At 30.7% G+C, this 26,457-nt stretch overlaps 2 protein-coding genes and 1 long non-coding RNA gene across 4 annotated transcripts; 2 read left to right on the top strand and 1 right to left on the bottom strand.

The window, feature by feature from the left end:
* Positions 1-7,215: 7,215 nt before the first annotated feature.
* Positions 7,216-8,769, bottom strand: LOC133700028 (uncharacterized). The gene is made up of 2 exons (XR_009843355.1): positions 8,390-8,769; positions 7,216-8,157 (listed from the first exon to the last, which is right to left on the bottom strand). It is a non-coding gene; the product is annotated as an uncharacterized LOC133700028 (long non-coding RNA).
* A 2,356-nt stretch (positions 8,770-11,125) lies between these two features.
* On the top strand, positions 11,126-14,223 carry LOC133699962 (protein IQ-DOMAIN 9). 2 transcript variants are annotated; one of them, XM_062123505.1, is made up of 7 exons: positions 11,126-11,410; positions 11,504-11,811; positions 12,197-12,309; positions 12,576-12,743; positions 12,858-13,085; positions 13,461-13,574; positions 13,669-14,223. In XM_062123505.1, exons 3-7 carry the CDS (start codon positions 12,235-12,237, stop codon positions 14,020-14,022), a joined length of 939 nt encoding a protein of 312 aa, XP_061979489.1. In that variant the 5' UTR covers positions 11,126-11,410; positions 11,504-11,811; positions 12,197-12,234; the 3' UTR covers positions 14,023-14,223. The 2 variants fall into 2 exon arrangements, with proteins under 2 accessions (XP_061979489.1, XP_061979488.1); XM_062123504.1 differs by lacking the exon at positions 11,504-11,811 and having other exon boundaries at positions 11,130-11,410.
* Positions 14,224-22,428: 8,205 nt separating this feature from the next.
* Positions 22,429-25,896, top strand: LOC133699826 (nudix hydrolase 15, mitochondrial-like). Its single transcript, XM_062123306.1, has 4 exons — positions 22,429-22,937; positions 23,753-23,895; positions 25,239-25,358; positions 25,439-25,896. Exons 1-4 carry the CDS (start codon positions 22,583-22,585, stop codon positions 25,661-25,663), a joined length of 843 nt encoding a protein of 280 aa, XP_061979290.1. The 5' UTR covers positions 22,429-22,582; the 3' UTR covers positions 25,664-25,896.
* The last annotated feature ends 561 nt before the right edge of the window (positions 25,897-26,457 follow it).

Raw genomic sequence — 26,457 nt, 5'->3', positions numbered from 1 at the left:
TTATACTATGAGAGTGAGTTTGTTTTTCTCTAGAAAAATATTTTCGATTTTTTAATATATTGGGATGAAAAATAAATTTTAAAAATAAAAAAAAATTATTTTAATAATAAAAAATACTTTAAAAAATAATTATTACCATAACACACAAGTACTACAAAAAGTACACAGGAAAAGAGAAAGATATACATGAGTTAACGTGATTTTCTCAGAAAATTTTGTTTGTCTGACAAACAAAATATATATATATATATATATATATATATATATATATATATATATATATATTCCCGAAAAGGATTTTTCAAAGTAAGAAAAACCCAGCATTTATCAGAATCTTCTCCTTTGTCGATTTTCTTGCTCAAAACGAATCTTCTTCTTTTTTAAAAACAAAATCTAAGACCTTTATTTATTTATTTCGGAATCTATATACTTATTGTCAATTGAATCGCAGTCTTGAAAATATTATCAGTTTGATTCCAAAAAATTTAAGAATTCTAATAAGCACATGAATTTACATTATACATGTACTAAAACAAAAGGGTGTTTTCATGTAGAAATGGCAAAATTATAGATTTTTCCGAAAAATTTACTGTAGCGATATTAAAGCGTGGCAAAATTTTTATTTTTATTTTTTTAGTCAAAATGGTAAGATTGTAGATTTTGTTAATTTTTTAATATAGCGGTGGTAAAATTATAATTTTCAGGTTTTTTTTTAGGAAACAAATTTTCCTTATATGTTTTTTTGCTTTTTATACTTGTTATTTTTATCATTTTATACTTGGCCTATTTATCACTATCTTCTTCTTATCTTTGTTTTTGTTTTAATATTTTTTTAGTTTTTCTTCTTTTTTTCTTTACACTTTTTTTGAAAAAAAATATATTATTTTTTATTTTTTACACTTTGAATATTTATCACTCTACACTTGATCTATTTTTACCATTTTTTGTTCTTATCTTTATTTTTTTATAATTTTTTTCTTTATAATTTTTTTAAAAAAAATATTATACAAAAACTAAGGAAATGGTGTAGCAATTACAACATTATTCTATTTTTCTGCTATATATAAATATTAAATTGAGATCTTACATGTTTTTATCAACACATAGGATCTTTACTATAATTTATTATTTTTATGCATCAACTTTTTTATTAATGGTTATATTTGTTACTCGATGTCAAAAAAACACGTTAATAACACATACACATTAATTTTTATGCGTTAGAAAAAAATTATTCTACCTACAGCGAGGCGAGTTAAATAGACACGTTGACACTTTGTTTTTTGTATTTATTGACACATATGGTTCTTGATATATTTAATTAAATGCATGCATAAGCTTTTTTTATTTATAATTAGATTTAAAAAAATACATTTAAAAAGTTTGCATATTTATTTGTTTTTTTGTCATAAAAACAATATCCGACTTGTATTATACCAAAAATGTTGGTCATGTTCATTAAATTTTTTCATATTGATGCTTTTTTAATATACAAAATATGTCTATTATACTTCAACTATTAAAACATTAGACGAATTAAAGGACATAGTCGAGAAATATAGAAAATGTTTGGAACCTAATTAATAAATTTTATAGATTCGGAATATATTTGAGAATTGATATATAGGTTTGAAACTAAATTGCAGTTTCTATAATATGAACTTCCATGTGTTAGGTATCCGAAAATATCGGCAAATCTTTTCCATACATTGACTCAGGACATTGATAGATTTTCCTAAAATGTAATTCACGACTATAATATATAGTTGATAATTAAATTTACTATAATTGATAAAGTGGTCCCGAAAACAAATGTTTGCAAGGGAGGCCATAAATGTTTGATTAGAGCATTGCTTGAAGGCAAAGCCTTGAAGCCATACGTACTGAAAGTCTTTGGTTCCATTATTGTATTTGTTTTTCAAAGATACATGATTCATTCAATCCAACAGAGAAAAGAGGTTCCTTAGCCCCCAACAACGACAGTGCAGCTTTTATGGTTCATTTTTTTTTTAAAAAAATATATTTTAAAATTATTTTAATTGGCTGATTTTAAAACTGAATTTTACAAATAAAATATTATTTAGTATATTTTTAAATAAAAATATTTTAAAAAATAACTATTACTGCATTTTTAAATATCAATTTCAAAATGCTCCTCAAAACACATCATGCATGTACCTATCCATGAACTCCAATTAATATCATGTTCGAAGAATTCTCATATCAAATTAATAATTGAAAGATTTAATTCTCATTCAGACTTATTGCTACATATATTATTATTGTTGTTGTTATTGTTGCAGCAATACTATATTCCTCTTTCAAGGAATTAATTAGGAATAATTAATTATATTTAAGATTGTTTTTAATAGAAATATCATGAACATACTAGTAATGCATTAGAGAATGCGAAATAAAACACATAAAATGTGAAAATATAAAGAAGGAAAGCTCTTGTAAATACAGCTCATAAAGGTAGACGATCTAAGAATTAAAAAGCCAAATGGATATGAAAATCTGCTTTAAGATATTTTAATAAATTCGATCTTATATATTTCTGGTGGTGCTTTGGTAGGTGGAAGGATGCATTCACATGGGGCTATGATGGGACGACAGTCTTATCTCATTAATTATTTTAAAGTATTTTGAGAATATGGTTAAAATTATATTTTTAAAAAATTTTAATTTTTTATTTAAAATTATTATTTTAATTTTTTTATTTTCATGTTAAAAATAATTTTAAAAAAAATAAAAAAAATAGTATTTTAATATATAACTAACACATTTCACATTTTAAAATGAGAGAGTATCCCAACGTCATAGTAAATGATCTATTTATAAATGTAATAATGATTTTTTAAAAAAATATTTTTATATTAAAATAATAATTTTTTATTTTTAAAATTAATTATGAAAACAATTCATATTTTCTAGAGCTCTCAAAGCCTTCGAACTGATTTAGCTGTAGAAAGGCCTAATCATGGGTTAAGATCGTCAACTAAGGACATTATATCGAATAAGGAAATGGCGTAGCGCAGAAATAAACTGCATAAATCAGTTCGAGAAAAAGATGGTTCGAGCCACAAAAAAACAAGAAGAAGCTAATATCAATTTTTTTTTCTTCAAGCTAAAGCTAAAAAAATGTTTCATGTTGAAGTCTAATCCTTGTTTGTTTTCGTGGTGGTGATAAAGTATTTTTAAAAATAATTTAAGTTTTTTTTAAATATTTTTAAATTGTTTTGATATGTATTAAAAATAAATTTTAAAAATAAAAAAATCTTATTTTAATGTAAAATATTTTTAAAAATAATATTATTATAATAAAATAAGACTAGTTATATTATATTTGGAATTCTATTTTAAAAAATATATTTGATTTAAAAAACATTAAATTAATTGATTTTAATATTTCTTGACATACTTATATCGATTGTTAAGAATAAAAAAAATTATTTTTTAAAAAAAAATATATTCTACGTTACAGTATCAATCACAATAATGCGCCTGAGCAGTTAAAAAATTCAGATTTGACTTCCAGCCAATTCTCCCATTTCAAAAAAGATTGTCACTTCAGCAAAAGTAATTAAAAAATTAAAATGAATGCCAGGAAAGATTCTGACAAATACCCACTACTAGAATTAATTAATTAAAAAAAAAACTAACACAGTTTCACATTCAAAAACAAATTACAAAAATGACAAACTTTTGAAAAGTTACGAGAAAACTGTATAGTTTCTATATATATATATATATATATATATAACCGTGATTTAAAATTACAAATTTTTTTATGAAACTACTATTCTAAATTGCAATTATTGAAAAACCATTATTATGTATAGCAGTACTTTAATAACCGTGATTAAAATAATAATTTTTTAAACTACCGTAATTGAGAATATATATATATATATATATATATATATATATATATATAAACACAGTTATTTTTCTTCATAGCTATTTTTTAAAGCAGTGATTAATGGTATTTTTGGATTTAAAAGAGGTTTGTTTCAGCTCTTTAAACTCTCAGGTGATCTTGTAATTTTATAAAACTTTAAAAGGATTATTCATTTTATTAAGAGGGAAAACGACACTAAAATAGCAATGGAATAAAATTACATTTTCAAAGGCCAGTCACATGCCAATGCAATAGCCTTGAACAGAAATGGTATATAGCTATATATCAACATCGGGCAAGGTATTGTAAAAAATAAAACTAATATATTTTCTTAGATATACTCTAACGATAAAACATTTTTTTTTAATAAGCTGCTGGTATGGTAAGAAAGTATATTAAAAATTATGAATTGATAATTTTAATGTGAATATATTAAAAAAACAAATTGAGAAAAAATATATAAGATATTTAAAAGTAAAAAATTACAAAATAGATATTTATTCTCATTGAATATTCATGAATAAATATTTTAGAAAATTATGCATATTAGATTCATATATAATTATGCATAATTGGAGAATTGCTTAAATACTATTTTAATAAAGTTATTTAAAGAGAATTTTAATATAAAATGTAAAAATAAATCTAATAAAAAAATTAAGAGGCATTAAAAAAACACTTGGTGTACCGGGGGCTAAAAAGATGGGCAAACCCAAGGCAAGTTGTTTACTCTTATTTTTAAAAAAAAAAATTAGATGGGCGGCAAGCAGGTGATGCGTTGTTCACCTCTAATATTTTATGGTGATCAAAGGTAGTTTTTATGACTGAAAATCAAGGTTCAAGTTTTTAAAATCTAAAAAATTTAATAAAAAAAATCAAATTAAATGAACTTTTGAAGCCTCATTATAACTATAGAACACATTTTAATTGTATTAAAACTTAAAATCAAATCAATCAAAATAATTTATTGAACTCTAATCTACCTTTTTATTCATCATGGTAAAAATATTATTCATTAAGTTTTTTTTTTTAAGATGAATATGTAGACATCATAATCATAATTATTGGTGGCCAACCGAGAGTCTGAGAGTTTTCTTTCTCTACTTTATTTTATAGCGAGTTTATCTCTCTTCTAACAATAATTAGGGATTGAAATGCAACAAAAATTGATTACTTAAATGTAAAATTTCTAAAAATAGGGACCAAATATGCAAAACATGACATTTATGGGACTAAATTGAACATTTCTATGTCATTTGAATAGTGCCAGCGGAAAGAGGTTGTTTTATGTTGATTTTGATCCTTGATTTTAATTTTTTTTTAAAATAAAATTCAATTTTGAAAGTTGATTTTTAACTTAATGCTGGAATATCAAACAATAAATTGGATACGTGAAAGCATGTGAATCGAAATACACTTCAACATAAAGAACCATGTTAACATAACTTGTGAGGGTGAAATTGAAAAGAAATATAGGTAGGGATTGAAGTGTGAAAGAAGAAGAATTTTGGAGACTTAAAAGGAAACATTGACTGTGAGAGGGAACTTAATAAATGAGTCCAAATCTTTTTCTTCATTTGTTAATAATTTGGTAGTATTAATCTTTTTATTTACTAGTTTCTCGCGGATCAGTCTAATTTTTTTCTATGCCATGAAATAAATGTGAAAGATATTTTTAACATGTTAATTTAATATAAAAATAGTAATTGTAAATTAAAAAAACTAATACATATATTTAATTAAATAAATTAAAAATTACATGTGCCAATAAATATAAAAAAAGTTGCTAACACTAACTAAAAACTAAATTACAAAGCTAAGTGATAAATACAAATAAAAATACATGATCTCACAATATGGATAATAAAATGAGTTGTGTCTAATATTTATAAAATTAATTTTTATTTAATCAAATATTGAATAAAAATATAATAGAAAAATGATTAACTAAAATCAATAGAAAAATACAATATAGGGTTGCATGAAAAAACATCACCTACAAGTATTAGAAAAAAATATTATAATCTTATTTAAAAATAAAATAAAGTTTTATGAAAAAAATCACAATTTTGTTTAATTAAGGTCAAGCAACCTCACATATATTTAATTGATATGTTTTAATTAATTTAAATTAATAAAAAAGAATTAGACGCATGGGTTAGGGGTGGCCCAGCATATCCTGACCTATTTCTTTTTTATTCCTCCAGGAGGCGGACAAAAACACACCTCTTAGCATTTGTTGTAATTTGAATATAAAAGCAATGTCATTCTTATTAAATAATTAATATCAATTTAAATTTATTTTATAACCTCAATTTAAAAAAAAATTAAACAAATATATTAAATTAATTTTTATTCAAATTTTATTTCAATCACAATTTTAATCAAATATATATAAATATCAAACCAAACTTAACCAAAAATATTTTTTATAATTTTTTTTTTAATTATAACCATAAAAACAATCATAATTCTAAATACAATAAAACCTCAAAACCTCGAAAACAAAGAATTAGTAAAGTTTGATTTCGGTCTTTGTTTTGGCGGTTAATTCCTCTAGCAGTGTGGAGAAAAAAGAAAGAAAGAAAACTAAGGAAGACGATGGTGCCTGGATAGACATAAAGGTAAAGAAAGAAAGAATTAGAACTCAAGCTTCAGTTGCAAACCCATCGGTAAAGAAGGATTCGTGCACCACCACCATGGCTATTCAGTCATTGCAGAATGGTGGTGGCTTTCCCATTTTCCGATTTCTCTGGCTGGATAATTAACAGTGGTCATCTACAATATTACAACAGCAACTGGATATTAACAGAAAAAACGTTTACAGCAGAAAAATCCCAAATGATCCAAGAAATGTATTGCCATATCTGCAAACTTCAGTAGACTGTAAAATAATAAAAAGCACATGCAGAACTCTTTCTAGCAAATTATTAGAGTCTTAACAATGAAAAAGCCAATACCGTGTGAAAATGCCTTGTTGTTCTTGAGAGAAGTAGGCTGAACAAATAAAGACATGAAGCGATCATTAACCATCCCCAACCTGATAAAAGCATTGCGTTGCCCTGGCCAGGTTCGCAACAATTTTGACGAAAGTTTGAGAATAGGAATTTATTCAGTTTTTTTTCATGTCTTGTCTGTCAAAGTTCTTATTTCATGATGTCTAGCTTCTTCTTCCCTTGCGCCAGTTTCGTGCTTGTAACAATGAATTGATTTTAGAAAATCACCTCTAGCTGTCTCATCCTGAAGTCATAACAAACTGGTGTAAGAAATATTTTGTCAGTTGGCATCAAAGACAGGAAAAAAAAAAGGCCAAATAAAAGAAAAAAGCTTGTGTACTAATTATGTCCCTAGATCGTTTGCAAGTTGTAAAATCATTGACGGGTGATGAATTACATCCGAAGATTGAACAAAGCATTTCGAAGCTTCCTCGGTTAATGGAATTGTAAGAGAGAAGAAACCATCTAGATTACAGGTCCAGATATGGATAACTAAGCATTATGAAGATGCCCTTGCATAATTGGTTTATATCCACTTTGCCTCTTTAAATAAACTCCCCATAAATCTTCTTACCGTGCATCTGAAATCAAGATTTTTAGCATAAAAAGATATCGAGTCTTGGAAACATAGACATACTAAATTTTAAAGGTAAGACTAATTAAGGCACAAGTTCTTCGAGGAACAACATTTACTCCTTTTTCCTTGATATCTTCACAGGTCATTTCATGGACATAGTTGTAGTTGTAGAGTGGGAAAAAAGATATCTTCATGTTGATCCATTACATTAATTCTCATATGAAATCCCATTCGTTTTAACTTTTAAGGTTCAACATTTGCATTTATGTTGATCTTGTTAAAGAAGCACATGAAATGTACAAAAAGTACTATTAGTTGCTAAACTCTAAACATCTATGAATAGCTCAAGTTTATTCATTGTACCATAAACATCATAAGCATCACATCTATGGTTATTACCAACACCACCTCCAAAATTCCTTGTCACCACCTATCACAAACCATTCAAAGCAACAGACTTCTAATATACTCAAATAGACACTCGAAGAATTTAAAAAATTCAAACATGAAACCTCACTAACATGCAAGTTACCAATATAGACATGCATTAAGAGAACCTGGACATTGAGAAATGGGTCGAAAAGTTGAAAACAAGTTAAAGATCTTAGAGATATAGTACTATGTTACCTCCAGTTTCTTGTCTTCATGATCAAGAACATCCTCCCTATCATCCTAATCTTCAGCTACCATTCAATGAAGATGTTACATTGTCATCAAAACAGATCAATATAGACTATTATGAAACTTGAAAAAAAAAATCAAATGCAGAGAGAAAAAAACAATAGTTACTGGCAAAAATAAAAAACCTAGAAACAAAACATGGATCCAAAAATCAAATGACCCCGTGTGCAAATCTCATACCCTCATCTAACCTCAACCCTTTGAAAATAAGTTAAAGAGCTTAGAGTTACATACCTAGAAAAAGCAGGCATCCTATAAAAGCTTGCACAACGAAGAACAAAGAAAGCAATGAGGAAAATATGCAAGCCAACTATTTAGTAACAGAAACCATCTCACAAAGAAAAGCTTATAAGCCCTCTTAGAAACCCAAGATAAACCAATTCCAAGAGAAAGGATAAAAAATAAACAACGGCAAGCAAGACCTTCTCACCACAAACATTCTAATCAAAATCAGAAAGGGCTGACATGAGTAAGTTGGAAATGACAAACAAAAAGAGAAATTTGCAAGCTAATAAAATCAGAAAAGGAGAAGCAATTTATCTGACAATAGCCTAACTAAATCAAAAGAGGGAAAAGATATATGAGATACTAGCCAACTTAATCAACTGGTCAAGAACTAATCGTACTGTTAAAAAACCATTTTAACTCAATAGTTTAAACTATTAGATGAGGCTTCAAGATATGATTTATTTTATTTTCTAATACACCCTTTTATGTGAAAGCTCTTTGGACTTGAAACTTGTACAGATTCATATTACCTTATACTTAATTTTTATCAAATAAATAAGGATGGTAAGATTCGAACTCGTGATTGCTTGGTCATCAGGGCTCTGATACCATGTCAAAGAACCATCTTAACCCAACAGCTTAAACTATTAGATGAGGCCCCAAGATATGATTTATATTGTTTTCTAACACGATTTATATTATTTTGTAACACGCAAACCTAAATCCCAAAAAAAACTCCCATTCTCCCACTCAGTTGCCTTTTTATTACCGATCATAAAATATTTTTCTGGCATATAAAGCAAGAATTGATAAGAAGGGTCATTTTCACATAGCAATAGGGTGAAGAGTGCTTGGGAGAACTGATCCCATTGCTTGTAGAAAACGTGTTCACTAGTAGAACCAACATAATTTATCTTTAAATCAAAATCCAGTGGCTTATGATTGTTGATATTTTGAACAATTAAACATTTATTGTTAGAAGAAATCATAACTCCATATAAATGGACTTCCGAGGGAAAATAATTGTTTTAGATAAGAAGAAATCATACTCATATTATATTATATGTATGATCATGAATAATATAAAAAGTTAACCGATTTCAAATTGTTATTGTTCTCTTAAAAAAATCAATGTTAACATAATTAACTATCGATCGAGCTGGCCATGATCATCTGGTTGAGTTGACCTTGAAATTTCTGAGGCCAAGTTGCATGCTTTTCTCCTCTTTACGTAATCTATCATCATTTCCTGAGTTTTTTTTAATCTACAAAAAAAACAAAACTTTAATTCTATCATCCGCTATGAGTTTGGATCTAAAAAGAATTACAGAGAATGTACGCTACCCGAGATTTTCTTGTCTTTCTTGAGCGATAAGGAAAAAGATATTGGCTCAAGGAAAAATATTATTTTGGAGTTTTATCTTGCAAATATCCAGTATTTTTTGAATTTTTAGAATTACAGAAGAAATGCTTTCAACGAACAGAAGGGAGGATTGGTGTACTAAATATGAACCAGTGGATGAGTTCTTATTATTGTTTAGCTAGATTTAGTGAGTGTTTGTTTTTGTAATATATTTTTTAAAGTATTTTTTATTTGAAAAAATATTAATTTATGTTCCTAATGTATTTTTAATTAAGAAATATTAAAAAAAAAACTCCGCAATTAGAGTATTAAATATGTATTTAAACTGCAAGGAACTTTCCCGAGTAAACATCAATTACATAATTTTCTGTAAATTAAATGATGTTAAAAATGAACATTTAATTCATATATTTGTCAAATTCCAATTATATATGGTCTCTAAGTACCGGTTAAAACATACAAATACATGTTATATTAAGTACTTGTTTATTGTTTTATTTTAAAAATGCTTTTAAAAAAATTAAATTTTTATTTTATTTTTTATTTTAAATTAATATTTTTTTAATATTTTAAATTTTCTTAATGTGCTAATATCAAAAATAATTTTTTAAAAATAAAAAATATATATTATTTTAATATATTTATAAATAAAAAAACTTAAAATATATATATATATATATATTAGTACACTACCAATCATGCACGAGTGTCGATGGGCGCTCACTATGTATATATTATTTTAATTCCTGAACTGAGTTTCAACAAGAGTTTTCTTTTCTAATCATTTCTTTTTTCTAACTAATCAACGGCCCACAATCATAATAATCTACCTAATCAACACCCACAAACCACCAGGACCCTCCCCCAATTAAAACTTAAACGGTCAACTTCATCACGCTTCAAAACAAATATTAATCACATAAATAATTCCTTTATCTCCTGATTATATTCTTCCACAACCAACAGTAGCTCTCTTTTTTCTCTGTGTAGCAATCCTAAAAGGTTAGCCTGGTGGTTAGATTTGCAGTCCTTTGTTACTTCACGGGTTCGTATTTTGTAGGTGGACATTGACGTAGCTGAGTTGCAATTCACTGGCTGTGAATTCTTTCCTTTGTGATTAGACTTTTGAACCTTACTTGATGAACATGTATGTATTTTGCTCAAGAAATTACATGGAATAAATTAAATTGAACAAATCTAGGGACTAAAAACAACAACATGTAAAAAAAATAAAATTGAAGAGGCAAACAACCAATCAGCCATCTTAATCAAACCTTGTCATGGTTTGTTCTGCTGTCATTATTAGCCTTGTGCTGCTGCATTATTCAAACCCAAAAAAACACACCAGCCAACACCCACATATGACAATCAACCTTGTCATTTGTTGAGTCCTTGATTGAAGGGCAATCGGATTTTTATGGTATTGTTTATATTCGCAAAAATTGTCAAATATCTGTTGGTGAATGTTTTTGGAGCGAAAAATAAAATAAAATGCTGGCCATGGGCCATAGTAATCCACATTTCCACACCCACTTCTGTTCTTGCTCTTTATTGTTCTTTTTCAGGCCTTGCTTCTTCTTCACTGAAAGTACTATTGTGACCAGCTTCTTTGTTCTCCTCCAAAAAACTTGACTGCCCATTTCCTTACAGGTCTCACCTCTCTGGTATGTCTACTTGCCAAGATTTTGTTTTTCTGTTTTTTTCTTTGTGAAAGAAAACTTTTTGGGCTTTAAGTTTTGTTTTGCTTTCACCTTTAGATTGGCCAGTTTGACTGGAGGACACCCATTTGTTGACTAAGAAAGATGGGGTGAGATCTGGATGTTATTGTTGCTGTTGAATTAATTTGTCTCAATCAGATTTGTTTTGAATCTGGTTGTTGCTTAATGTGATCAAGTATTAAAAAATGGTTTCTTGAATGGTAAAAGGATAAAAAATTCCCCTGTTGTGGGTGCTGCAGTTCAGTTTCTTTTGAAAGTTAATGTGTTTTTATTGATGGATAGAGAGATTGTTTGTGGGATTCTACCTTGTTGGTTGGGAGACAAGAGGAATGAATGTTAGTTGCAAGGTAATGAGATACACTATGATAGAATATTTTGGAACTCTGCTGTTAGTTTCATGATCAAATGATTGTGTAACCATATGAAATCAAAATTCCTTTGAGAGGTATAACACTCAGTACTAACATTTTCAATACTGCAGTATTTGGTACAATTTTGTTTTTTGTTTTTTGTTTTTTTCCACTGCTTATGATTTTTTTCCCCTGGATTGCCTACGGTTATGTATGTCTCCCAGTTCAATTTCACACGACTGTCTGTTTGGTTAACCACATAATGGAAGAAAAGGATGTTTTTGAATGCTTTGTAACATTATCAATATGTTGCTTGTAGAAAAGAAAAACAAAAACTTTGCAAAATGTACATAATGCTGGTGCTGCTGTATTTTACTGCCAGGTTCATGTAAAGTTGGAAACAAACATCTGGCATCAGCAATGGGTTCTGGAGACTGGTTTAAGACAATGATTAGCATGAAGAAAGTAAAGGATGACAGCTCAAAACAACCAAAGGTATTGAATCATCCAAAGCAAATTTGCTGTCAATGCATTTTGTTCTTCTTTGTATTTTCATAATGAATCCATATCCATATCCTTTACCTTGATAAGATTTATTGTAATCTGGCCATTCAATTCTTTTATTATAAACTACTGCTGATGCAAGACTATTGCAAGGTTGTTACGTTTATTGTTGGAATTGTTGTTATTAGGATAGTGGTGAAGAAAGTTCTTTTTTAACCTATTATATGCGACCACATCTGTTTCTGCAATCTGAACAGGGCTCTACAGCTTCTGCAAAATCAAATGGCTTCAAATGGAAGAACAAGCTGCGAAAAGAATCTGCTATTTTTGCAAATGGTTCCAGTAGGGCCAATCCCAGATTTATTGACATGCCGGTCGAGGATGTGGCTGCCACTCAGATTCAAACCGCATTCAGGGCCTATATGGTATGTCCATTGTCTGTACTACCTGTACAACACATGGATGCATATTCATACAAATGGAAAGACATGCATATTTGAATGGACAATGGTTCATTAAATCATTTCCTAATGGTGCAGGCTAGGAAAACTCTTCGCCGTTTGAAAGGTACTGTGAGGTTACAGATCATCACTAAAAATTATTCTGTCAAAAAGCAAGCTGCAACTACTTTGAACTACCTTCATTCTTGGAGCCAAATACAGGCCCAGATTAGAGCCCGTAGACTCTGTATGGTTACAGAAAGCCGGTTAAGACAGAAGAAGTTAGAGAGTCAACTAAAACTTGAGGCAAAGCTTCATGATCTGGAGGTTAGGATATAATTTCAATGCTTATACATTCAATCAAACTAAAACAATGATTTTCTTTTGTATTGATATAGATTTAATGGATCTTGTAAGTTTTTGCTGTAAGGGGAGGTTGATGTAGAAATACTATATGCTGTCACATCCATGGAATTTGGTTCCCAAAGACTTGTCACTCTCTGCGGTTTTAAGATTGTTCATATATCTACCCGCAGATAATACAAAATAATGATGAAGGTCATTTATTTCTCTTTCATTAGGAATCGAATGTTCGGAATTTAATTTTTTAGCTGTAGTCTGTTGATGTCCACAAATTATTCTTCACTCCAATTATTATATGATCCGTCTCTCTTTAAGAGTACTGATTGAAATGAATGACAGGTTGAATGGTGTGGTGGCTCTGATACAATGGAGGAAACTCTTGCAAGAATACATCTGAGGGAAGAAGCAGCAGTTAAGCGGGAACGGGCGATGGCATATGCCTTTTCTCATCAGGTATTTGAAATCCCAAAAATGTTTTTTTCATTGTAGTTTCCTGGAAGGGGCAAAAACAAATTGGAAATGACCACAAAAATCCCATGAATTACAGTGGAGGGCCAGCTCTGGTCATAGCCTCGGGCTTGTTAATTTTGAACTTGGGAAAGCAAATTGGGGCTGGAGTTGGAAGGAACGCTGGATTGCTGCTCGTCCATGGGAAAGCCGGGTCCCTGTGAAGTCTGCTAGTCCAAAGAAAGTGAAGAACAAGCAGCCTAAAAAGGTTGATGAAAACACAAAGTTGCAAACCAAAAAAACACCAGTTTCATCCAAGCCATCATTGTCTAATGGGAGAGTAAATCCAATAGCACGGAGATTATCTTACCCTCCAGCTGAAAAACGGGCAACACTTGAGAGAAGCATTAAATCTGATGCAGCAAACACTAAACGTGAACACTCGGTATCTTAGTACGAAGCAAAATTATAAATCGCAAAGACTTGATCCTACTTTCAGTCATTTTTGTTTCAGATAAGAAAGGATATGTTTTTATGCTCATTACTGATTTTGTGTAAGTGGAGTGGTGTGATAGTGGTATGCTTTTGCATATAGTACAGAAACCATAGATCAGGCCTGGTTTTATGAATGACAATTGTCACTCTTTTTGCGTTTTCTCCTTGATATATTTTTACCCTTTTTTTTTTCAAGTTCATATGTATTTATGGTGTAAATAGACATCATTTTTTTGGTGGTGGATTTGTGATGTATTTAAAGTCTTATCAATCCTTGCTATTAATTAGTGTTACTGATGCATGACGAAAGATATTTCAAGTTAAAGAAGAAAGAAAAAGAAGAAAACGCCAAATAAAAAGAAGAAAAGGCTGAAGAAGAGAAAGAATGAGGTTGAAAAAGTATGTAACTTGTAAATTTTATTTAATTCATAAAAAATTGTTTAATATTTGAAAGAATAGGATATAAATACTAAAATTCTAATTAACACAAATAATTGAGATTATAGCTCATTAGATAAAATATTCAATAATAATTAAATCAAACTTAACAAATAAAGTCTAATGAATAAATTTCAACTAAAAATTCAAATAAATTAAACCAAAACATAAGTTAAATCTCAATCTCACAACTATTAGGGTTACCATTTATCATCTATGATCATACGAGTACGTAAATAGTGTCTCGGGTTCAGTGTCCCAACCAACTCTCCCAGTGTTGGAGAAACTTGATCTCGTCGAATGTAGTTCAAAGCAGCTTCAATACTGCTCCTAAAAAGATCATGATCAAGTTACTGTGAAGTTTCTCTGATAATTCAAGTAGAGTATGAATTTGATCGTCTAACTCATATACTAGAATTCATTAAAGTTCATCATCTGTAGTAAAAACAACTTGTGCATCCAAAATAGCATTAATATGTTCTTTTTGTGCCAAAGATAATAATAGTAGGACAGGGTTTTCAAAATGAGCATTAGAGATAAGTTGTATTTTATATAGAACAAAGTCTTTCATGTCTAAAGTAGAGCTAATATTAAAGTTTGATGTCAGTTTAATGACATAACTATTTGATTCAATCATTTGCAACACTTTGAATGGTCTAATATTACCCACTTGAAATTTATGATTGATTCTCAAAGGACACTGTTCAGAGCTAATCTGTATCAATAATCTTTAACATTAAAAACATCATGATACGTATATAAATCAACTTAAAATCTGTATTATTCATTACTTTCTTGAATTTGTTTTATGATCTCAACATGCAAATTATAAACTCTACATACAAAGGACTAAGTTGAATCAGACATTTTAGAGTGAATAGACATAGGAAGAAGATTTACAAACTTTCTAGGTTCGTAACTACTAACACTATATGATTCGTGGTTTTAAGTAGAACAAAAACTATTTGAAGCTTTAGTTAATATAGTTTGGACACAACCTAGTAAATTATGATTATCTTCATCTTTTTCATTTTCATAACCTAAATTTGTTTGTTTTAATTTAATTTTTTCAAAGGGGTTAAATTTAGAAATTAAAAGATTAGGGACCAACATTTATTAAGGGTGTGATTTTCCAAACCTATGAAAACATTAAGGACTATAGTGTGTTTTTGTTTGAACAAACTATCAAATAAATTCATTTTCAATTTTGATTTTTAAAATTTAAATCAAATTTAAATTTATAAAGAAAATAGTGTTTGTGTTTGTTTGGGATTGTTGGATGCTTGTGTTATAATTTAATAAATACACATTCATGGAGACAAAAAAAAAATTAAAAAAAAAGGGGGGGTATAAATAAAAAATAAAAATTTTCCACTCTTCTAAAAAAATTCATATTTTCATTTCCCAGGCATAACCTCTTACCAGTGTTAACCCTACCGAAATCAACTTCCTTTCCTCTCCCTTAGTCATCATATAGCCATCGTCACTTTGGTGTTAATTTTTTTTTTTCATTTGGGCATACTTTGATCTTGCTTGTTTTCTTTAGCATTTCCAAAAAAAATCCGAAATATTTTGCATGCTTTAGCATTTTATAGATAAAAAAAATGTATATACAAAAATATTTTGCATGTATATTTGGATTTTATAACAAGTTTACAAAACCTATTGATTTTGGTTAAAATTAAAAGGTCTATTAGGCTGTCATATCTAAATTTTTAAAATAACAAAATCAAAAACCTTATCTTTTAAAATAAAAAAATGTTTGTTATTTATTTTTGAGAAAAATAGACTCGTAGGGAATACCAACTTCGATTGATATCCATCAATGTTAAAATTATGAATATCATTTATAATATTCATTGATGTTAGAGTTAGGAATATTCAGATTCATCAATGTTAGAATTGAGTATACCTTCAATATTTACCAACATTTAATATTCACTAATGCTGGAGTTATGACTATTTATACCAAAATTAGAAATAAATTTGAACCTCAATATTCAATGACATTAAAGTAAAGAATATCAAACCTTTTTTTATGTGGTTCTTATCAACACTTGAGTTGAAAGTATTTTTCATCGAATTTTCATTGATACTAAAGTTAGGAATATAATCAGTAATGCAGCCTACCTCATATAAAACACTCTAGAGGTGATAATATCTTTCTTTTAAAGTAACTAATCTTGTACCATAGAATCTCTATTGATCAGTTATAGTTTCTAATGATCATAATACTAGGTGGTGATTTCTCAAACAAGACATTTTTCTTATAAGAACAAGATGTTAGAAATTTGTTCTTTTTCAAAAAAAATTAAAGGTTACCATGATGTCGGGTGTGACACTCAACATGTTGCTTTAAACCTATAACGTGTTGGATGTCAATCATGATGGGTGGAGAATCAAGTGGTTTAAAATGACTAATATTATGAGACTCTTTTAAGACCATATTTATCTCTTTAGATGATTTTACTAAAGAGTTTTCTAAAATTTCTTCCTCTACCACTAAAGCAAACATTATTATTATTATTATTATTATTATTATTATTATTAATCTTATTTTTAGACTCATTTGGATTTATAATGTTAATTCTTTCTTCTTGCACATCCTCTTCATCTAGGTCACTAAAATCCTTAGGATTGAGTTCATATATTTGCACATGATAGTTTTCATTTTCACCTATATCCTTATGTTCTTGGATGATTAAGGATTTAAAGGTGTAGTTAAAAACAATATGATCGAAACCTTGATAGTTAGCATACTAAACCTTTGAACTTATCCTACACCTTTTATTAATGACTTTTTTTTCCTTATCTTCTTTATAAATTTGGGTACTACTAGAATTAAATCTATATGATAGAGCACCTAACAAAAAACCATCATTCCTAAATTGATATCTAAAAAGGGTATTATAAGGGTCTTGACAGTTTATCTATTGACTCTTTATAAACAACTCATAATCTTGCTTTATAATATAAGCTTAATCAATAGTGAAAGCACTTATAAGCCTCACCTCTTTTCTCTCTTTTCTAAAATCATCATTCAAACTTTACAAAATCTACACAAAGTCATGACTTCATTTTCCCTTATGACACATCTCATCATGTAATCATTAAATTATGAGTATATACTCATTGACAAACTTTTCCCTTGTCTTGGATTATTCCATTGATATAAGAGTTTAATCCTATAAGACTGGGGTCGATACTTCTCTTGTAGATTTTCTTTCATTTTGGTTCAATTAGTTATGAGAGGTTTACCTCTTTTTTTCTAAACAATCTTCAATATCTCCCTAATAAAATCGGGCTTCATTAATGATTATCATCTTAACAAATCTAACTCTCTTATTACTAGATAAGTCGTTCTATTCAAAGAATTGATCCATATCACAAGTCCATATATCAAATATCCAAGGATCATAACATCCGTCAAAATTGAGGGTTTCTATTTTGTTAGGGCTCATGACTTGCTTATTAAGGTTATTGTGTTTATAGTAATCTATATGTTAATGGCGCTCAGGGTGAATTTGTCTATAATGGTTATTCTTATAATATTTATTGGTCTTTGGGTGCCTTATTCAAAAACTCGCATAGGGTTCAATTCTTTTAAATATGATGGTCATCTGGGTTTGCAGCTCCCCTCAAATGGCCCTAAAAGTATTATTATAGGTTGGGTCCATGGTAAATGTGGACTGAAGTTTGAACACTAGATGATCATGAGACAAATGCATGCAACACTAACTTAAAAATTTAATTGAGATCACATTTGATTCTTACAAGTGAAATCACACCATAAAAATAAAACTAATTTAATTTTTTTAGTGTGGATATTAATCAAGAACATAAAACACCTAGAAAATTTAAGAACACAATGTTGGACCTTTAAGTATAAACAATTAATCAAATAAAGTCATAATGTTCCACCATTTTCGATAAGCTCCATAGTTAATACAAAGTACTAATGACTAAATTTGAACGGCAAAGATATAAAGTGAACAAAAATATAGGAGTATAATGCAATATGAGATCTTTTTTTAGCACAAAAAATACTATTAATGATATGTTGAATACCAAGTGTAATACCAGAACAATAAAATTCAACGTATCAAAAAGTAAAGTGATTTACTAACTAGATTGCTTGGTGGAAAGATATTGAAAGTTACTGCTGCTAACATGATGAAGACTATTGATATGGTGAAGACTAGCTAACGTGGCGTTGACACTACCTTTTTTAATATCATGAGTACGTTTTACGTATAAATTCGTAATCTCAGATATTAAAAGAAAACAAAATAATTTTTTTGGATTTTTTTTGAAATATTGGCCAAGTTCTCGTGACTTTAATAAACTAATTATGAAAGCCAAAATGCATGCTAAAACATTTTTTTTTTGAAGTTTTCTTTGTTGTATGAAAATATGATGTAATTTGTTTTTCTTTGAGAGACTTGATCGTATGCATGAAAACAAAAAACATTTTTTTTTCAAAGTTTTCAGGAAAACCAAGTATTTTAATACCAGATTTGTATTTTTACAATATAAAAATATAAACCAATATTAAGCAAAATTTAGTAAAAAAATATGCACAGAAATCACAAATTTTCTTAAAATATTTTTGAATTTTTTTTGGACTGGGCTGGATTTATGAACAATGGAGCACTCTCCACTATTCATGCAGAACAGTGGAGAGAGACCGGAGAAGAAGCAAGAGAAGGAAACTGATCGGGCAGCGCTGCTGGCTCGTGGTGCTGGTCACGGTGGCGTTGTTGTCGCGGTGGACAGTTGTGATGGCAGACGGTGGTACTTCTTCTTCTCTCCTCTGCTGCTTCTTCTTCCTCTGTTTTTCGTTCGTTCTGTCAACAATATTCTTCCCTCTCTGCAGTGGTCTCGGGCGGTGCAGCTGGTGACGACCAAGAAGAAGAATGGCACGGTGGGCGGTGGTTCCAGACAGCGAAGAGAGAGAGGCTGGAGAGAGAGGTAATTGTTCTTCTCTCTGTTATCTGTTTTTTTCATCCCTTGTATTATGTTCTTTTTCCCTTTCTTCTCTCGCCAGCACCAATATTCCACTCTCTCTTTCCCTGGTTCTGCTGGTGGTTGCTTCCGGTTCTGCTGGTGGCGGTGGAGAGGAAGAAACAACAGTGGTGCCCAAGGGGTGAGGACGGTTCTTCTTCTTCTCTGTACAGAGACCGTAGTCTCTGTTTTTCCCTCCCCACGACTATTTTCGCTGTCTTTTTTTTTTCTGTAGCTTGCTTCCCTCTTTTCTCCAAAAAAAATCCTCTCCCCTCTTCTTCTTTTCCCCTGTATTTATAGGCAACCAGGGGAGAGGTTCACCATACCCTGTCCAAATGCAATGCATGGTGGCGTGGGATGGCTCCTGTGCAGCCGTTGCAGGGCATGGCCTTCCTTTCCCTTCATCGTGGTGGCAGGGTATGGTGGGTATGGGTAGTGTCGGGTTTCTTGGGCAAGTGGGGTGGTAGAGAAGGAGAAGTTGAGCGGGAAAAGGAGATTTAAAATCTTCTTCTTCCCTACCTCTGCATGCATAGGGAAGAAGGAGAACAGTGTCGTTCAAAACGGCACTGTTTCAGTGTTTTTTTTTTTAAAAAAGAAAATGTAATTTGAAAGATCATAAAAATGAGTTATTACAAGTATATTAGAAAATAATATAAATCATATCTTGAAATCTTACCTAAAAGTTTAAGTTATTGGGTTGAGATGATTTTTTGACATAGTATCAGAGTCTTGATAATCAAGCGATTACAAGTTTGAATCTCATCATCCTCATTTATTTAATAAAAATTAAGTACAAGGTAATATGATTTTGTGCAAGTTTCAAGTTCAAAAAGCTTTTATTTAAAAAGATATGTTAGAGAATAATATAAATTATATCTTGATATCTTATTTAAAATTTTAAATTTTTAAATGAAAATGATTTTTTAATAAAGTAAACAAGTCCAGCTAGTATGAAGTCGTGGATAAAACAAATGAACGCTGACGTCGAGCAATAAAATCTTCGATTATGAGATATACTCGGGTTCATGAGAAAGGAAATTCACTCGGTTTGGTGGTTCATGAAATTTATGATTGCATCTTTTTGCCACCATTTCTGGTTAATAAAAGATTTAGGCCAACTTCCTTACCCACCACAGTTTCTTGCTTTCTAGCTTTCACCAATTAAAGCAAGCCACTTATTGAACCATGCAATTACTCCTCTGTTAACAGGCAGCTCAGCAAAAGGCAATCTGTCTTTTTTGGCACGTGCATGCGTCCTTAAAGCTTCCATGGCTTACAGGCCAACCAGATCATTATGAACCATTATTTGTTCTTAGTGATGTTAATCCTTGATTCCTTATTTTGATAGACCTTGCCTAGAGCGTGAAGCGAGCCACGAGGAGGTCATTAATTGTGAATATTCATGTTTATATATATATATATATGAATGGGATAAAACTAAGCTAATTGTGATACTGTTGATCACAGGATAACACAAAATTACTGCCATAGTTGTTATGTTTCTATTTTGGGGAAGAGTGAGTGAGAAAAACATTCCATTTTCACAATCCTATAGTTTTATTTTTTCAAAGATAATTCTATAGTAGTATTGCTTTTGCATACGTTGGACATAAAAACATAAAATTCTAATTCTATACTAATGAGCTCTAAAATTAAAGATACTTGGAAATAAAGCTAATGTATTAAATAATTGATTAATCTCCTAATTCAAACAATTTGATTTATTTTTCATAATCAAGATATCTAATAGCTTGATATGGAAAATTTAGAAGGTTGGTGAATAGTAGGTGATGTTTTGTAAGTTAAGTGGCCGATAACTGTGATAATAACAAGTGGTGCTTGGTAACCCAAATGACCAGTAACTGGTAGCTGCTAGCTGGTACCTGCTAAACGTCTTCTTTCATGGACGTGGAGACTCTCTGATGGTAAAGTCAGTAACTTTATAGAGAAAGAAAGTGCAATGATATTTTAGAAATATATACTTTTAAAATATATATACTAAAAATATTGAGAATTAAAATATTGTAAATATTTGACTTGAAGGATTCATTGTATATTTATAGCCTATAAATCTTATTTTTTTATGGAGAAAAGGGGTTGAAGTGTAATTTCACCGTTGTGATGTTTTGAATTGTATTTTACTCAAAATAATATGTATTAGATCAATATAAAATACTAAGTGACTTGCGTGGGATCCTGAAAAAATTCTTAACAAGTGTTAGGCTCTGACCCATTAGATGTGAGAAATGGATCCAATCATGCTAGGCTCAAGGTGCACTCTCGAGCCCATAGGGGTGCTGAGCTTTCACCTAATTAGGTGTACGCCTTGTATGAGCTCATGTTTCTTACTTGAGCCCATACCTTCTAGGAAGTTGGGCTTGAGTTTTCACGTCCGAGCCCACTTTTCTTGGACCCCTTGCTATATTGGGTTTGGACTACCAAGCTAGTCAAGATGGTTTTTTGAGTTTATTTTTAAAGAATTTTTTAGGTTCATTTTGGAAGGGGTTATTTGGATACATCATACACTGAATGTTAATTGAAAATGATCTCCCACACAATCGTTTATGGTTTGAATTCAAAAATAAGATACGAAAAAAAAATCTAAATGATATAAGAAATGATTAGGAAGAGATGTAATCTCATTGTTTAAAAGTAATCGTATGAGCAACTTAATTATTGTTAATAATAATATTGCTTCTAAAAGAACATAATTAATGATGCTTCAATTGAAAACAACAATAATCTCATAAGACTGGGTTGTTTTGTTTTTCAGTTTGAAACTTCTATAAATCAGCATACATAATAATTTATTTATTTGATTATATCAAATTAATAATCCTCTTTTTCATTGTAGAAAGGAGTGCATCCTTTACCACAGGGGTTAAAAAGTTAGTTTCCACTTTCAATAAGATACAGGGATTGAATTGAATGGCCTCCTACATTTGTTAAAACCCATTGAAGGGAAAAAAAAAAAAAAAAAACTCCCTCCTTTAATGCATACTTAGCAAAAATCACCGATCAAGCAAAGCTATTGATTCTCTTATAAATCGTCCTATTATGCCAAAAATCATCAGCCCATGATTTCATTGTTGAGAACAAAGCTATTACTGTCTTCATCACTGCATAAAGCACCAATCTTTACAGTCATGGACTCTTATGGATCACAAAGACTTGTGGCTTTGGCCCAGCAGCTTCGCTTCTACAAGCCACCCTCTCTATCACCAGATGAAATTGAAGAGCAAAACATAGAGGAAAGTGCAGGTAAAGTTGTTCCCCAAGTGGGGTTTCAAGAATCTGCAACCTCAATTGTTAAAGACCCTGAAAGGTTTAGACCCAATAGAGCTGCGGTTTTGGTCTGCATCTTTGAAGGTGATGCTGGTGATTTTCGTGTCATTTTGACTAAGAGATCCTCCAAATTGTCTACTCATTCAGGTTAGTGGTTTTTTTCCTTCTCTCTCTCTCTCTCTCTCTCTCTCTCTCTCTCTCTTCTTATGAGAAGAATTGGAGATTTTGAATGCTGATTGTTTGCAGATATTCTTTCCTTAACTCTGGGAATCTGTTGTTAATTCAGTTGAATGAATGGTTATTGCGGCTGGCTGACTTTTGGATGCTCTTTGTTTGGTTGGTGATGCATGTGCCAAAATTTTCATTTCTGTTGTAATTCATGATGAAAAATAGAGTTTTTTGCATAATGTAGTTAATAGTAATTGCTCTTAAATTATAAGTCTCAACTTGAGTGATGAGACTGGATAAAGATACGAGTAAGGCTGTAGAAGATAAAAAGAATTGAATCTTATTGCTCTCTTTTGAGTTTTACCCCTAAGGTCAAATTTTTTGAACGCAGCTCAACTGAATTGTTATATGCTTAAACAAATGTTCAAGCAAGGTTTAAAATTGGAATCATTTTGTCTTTTTGTCATGCATTGTTGAAGTGATCAGATAGAGAAAAGGTTGTTGAACTTAAGAGAATTTGAAAGAATTGGAGAAAGGAAATAATTTTCAAAAACTTGACAATTCGCTTGAGTGGTTAAGGTAGTTGTCTGAGGTTCAATTAGTTGGACAATTTGAGTCTTGTATAATACAAAGCTTTTGGTTATCATTTGTTAATGAAGACTTGAGGTTGAAATTTGCTGTTCTTTTCTCTTTTTGTGGCCAAGCAGTGAAAATGTAATGGCAACACCAATGACTAAGGTATAGGGAGCGGTTGTTGATTGTTCACTCCACTAACTGGGTGTTTTTGGTTGCAGGTGAAGTTTCCTTACCTGGGGGAAAAGCAGATGAGAGTGATAAGGATGATTTTGAGACGGCAACAAGGGAAGCGAAGGAGGAAATTGGTTTAGATCCCTCACTTGTGAATGTTGTTACTGTTCTTGAACCATTTTTGTCTAAGGTATGAAAAGGATGCTTCTTCTATGCTCTTGGAATTTATGGACTTTCTGTCTTTTATGGATGATGGTTTCTGCTGATTTGCACATTATTTCATTTGACCGACTACCCTGTATGATTGACTCTGGGACAGGGGAGTTGTTCTTGTAATATTGGTTGACAGCTTGAGGTTTAGACCCATAGTGACCCTTGTGGAATGAAACCTAGGTATTGTCTCAACATAAGATTACCATAAAGTAAGGTGAGAATTATTGTCAAACCTTAATGAACCTTGTGAGGGGGGGGGGGGGGGGGGGATAAAATTTGATGGGTTCATAGAGATTTTCTAGGCAGGATTTATTTCCTCTTTTACTTTCCCATTTATTCAATTTTGATGTTTCCATTTAGCCTGTAAGTGGGATTGACATGGTGTTGGACCTACCACATAGCATTTTGACAGTTACTAGAAAGTTTCACTCACCATTATTCTTCATATAAGTGATCTTGATACTACTTCTCGCCATATAAGTATGTCATGGTGGTTGGTCTAGTATATTTGAAATGAATTGTTTTATACCTTTCAAAGAATAGGTAGTCGAGGAATGCTTCCATTAATAAGTTTATCATATCTGGAAGTTATGAAGACAATGCTAGAATGCTTCCTAAACGAGACTGGCAAACACAGATGTGTTGCATCTCATAATTGTAAACTGTTCACAATCTGTACTGCCATCCATCATTTATGTATCATGAGGTTGTTTGAAAGTTTAGTGGCTCCTTTCTATCGCACATTTTGCTTTCTCTTTTGACATGAACAAATTTTATTCTAAAGTCAGGGCATTTAAGGTGAACAACCTCCTAACCATGAGATTTCAGAACGGTGCAAAAGGATGCTTCTGTTAGCTGTCTAGCTATTTTCTGCAACGAAACCATGATAATCGGCATTAAATATATAGGACAATTCATTATATGAGAAATTATGTAGGAAAAGAACACTCATTTTTATCACATGTGCATTCTCTACTCCACTCTCATTTCTGCTTTCTTTTAGCTGAAACATCATATGCCATGATGAGTTCTAGGCCAGGATCCAAAATCTGTTACCCACAGAACTTCAGTCATGGATTTCCTGACTGGTATTCTGATTTTGACACAGTCATCTTTTGTTTTAATAATCAATATCAATATAATACCGCTGTCAATAACTATGATGTGTGCTCTATATGTGCATTGCTTGGATCTGGACAGACACTGTATTTAACTAATTAGCATTTGAATTGTCTGAAAAGTGTCTGTTAGATATCACAAAAAATTAAGCTGTTATTGTCAATTTTTTTTAGTTTTAGCAATGATTGCTTTTCTTTGCAGCATCTTCTGAGAGTGATTCCTGTTATAGGCATTCTAACCAATAAGAAGGCTTTCAAGCCCACCCCAAATCCCGCTGAAGTGGAAGCAGTATTTGATGCTCCCTTGGAAATGTTCATTAAGGTTAAAGTCTTTCGCTTTTATTAATTGACTTAACCATTAGGTTTGCTTATAAATAACTATTCATGAAATATTTTGTTCAGGATGAAAATCGACGAGTAGAGGAGAGAGAGTGGATGGGAGAAAAGTATCTGATTCATTTCTTTGACTATGAAACGGGGAATAAAAAGTTCTTGATATGGGGTTTAACTGCTGGGATTTTGATCAAAGCTGCTTCAGTGGTCTACCAACGGCCACCAGCTTTTGTGGAGCAGAATCCAAGGTTCAAGTTACCTAAAGGTGCAAGCAATGATACAGTGACGCGCTGAATAATTCAGGAAAACTATTGTTGGATTGTACTCAGATTCTCGGAATAATCATCCTTCCTCAATAAAAACCCTCACAGCCCACGCGTGTTGAACCAGTTAAGTTATTCAAATGTATGCACTAAATAGCATTGTCAGTAGATAGGCAGAATGCAATATTATCCTTTAGGAAATTGTAAATTGAGGAGACTGATTACTTAAGAGGCAAGGAGTTAACTGGATCAAATTTCAACAAATTCTTCCTGGGGAGTGAATTGCATTTGTCTTCTTCCAACTGCAGCTAATTCTATTGAATGACTTAGAGTTTTTCTGCAGCGAAGTTCTTGATTGAACTGATGCTACCGCTAAAGCTTACACAGCTGTTAATAAACAGCATTGCACTTCTTCAGTCTAATGAAGTGTACCGAATGCCTGCTTTTGTTGACTTGGCTCTATAACAGTAGAGTTGAAGCCGCTTGTGGAATCTTAAACTGCTTGCCTCTACAAATAAAAGCTTTGATTTTCATAGATGCTACTTTAGGTAAAAATGTTCTTTTGTCTTAGAGTTATGCTTCTCCGCAAATTGTACAAGTATTGTTTCCCACATTTTGGAAACATGATTTGTTGTTTAGAGAACAAACATTTACTTCTCATTTAGTTTAGACTTCAGACAAGCTGTAGAAAGAATTAGATGAAAGATGAAAGGAAAAGAATATAGCATGTTTGCTCTTGTTTTCTTCTCTATCTACCTTTGTTTTCTCTGGTCCAGAAACTTATACAGCGGAGGTGAATTTATCAAAATCTACAAAATGTTGATG

This window comes from Populus nigra, chromosome 7 (assembly GCF_951802175.1).
Source record: "Populus nigra chromosome 7, ddPopNigr1.1, whole genome shotgun sequence".
Taxonomy (NCBI): Eukaryota; Viridiplantae; Streptophyta; class Magnoliopsida; order Malpighiales; family Salicaceae; genus Populus; species Populus nigra.
This window is presented reverse-complemented; position numbering and strand designations above follow the sequence as displayed.

Coding starts and splice junctions, on each gene's coding strand:
- LOC133699962 (XM_062123505.1), top strand. CDS start 12,235: ATGGGTTCTGGAGACTGGTTTAAGACAATGATTAGCATGAAGAAAGTA. Junction 12,744..12,857: donor CCGCATTCAGGGCCTATATG/GTATGTCCATTG, acceptor CTAATGGTGCAG/GCTAGGAAAACTCTTCGCCG. Junction 13,086..13,460: donor CAAAGCTTCATGATCTGGAG/GTTAGGATATAA, acceptor AATGAATGACAG/GTTGAATGGTGTGGTGGCTC.
- LOC133699826 (XM_062123306.1), top strand. CDS start 22,583: ATGATTTCATTGTTGAGAACAAAGCTATTACTGTCTTCATCACTGCAT. Junction 22,938..23,752: donor CAAATTGTCTACTCATTCAG/GTTAGTGGTTTT, acceptor TTTTGGTTGCAG/GTGAAGTTTCCTTACCTGGG. Junction 23,896..25,238: donor TTGAACCATTTTTGTCTAAG/GTATGAAAAGGA, acceptor TTTTCTTTGCAG/CATCTTCTGAGAGTGATTCC.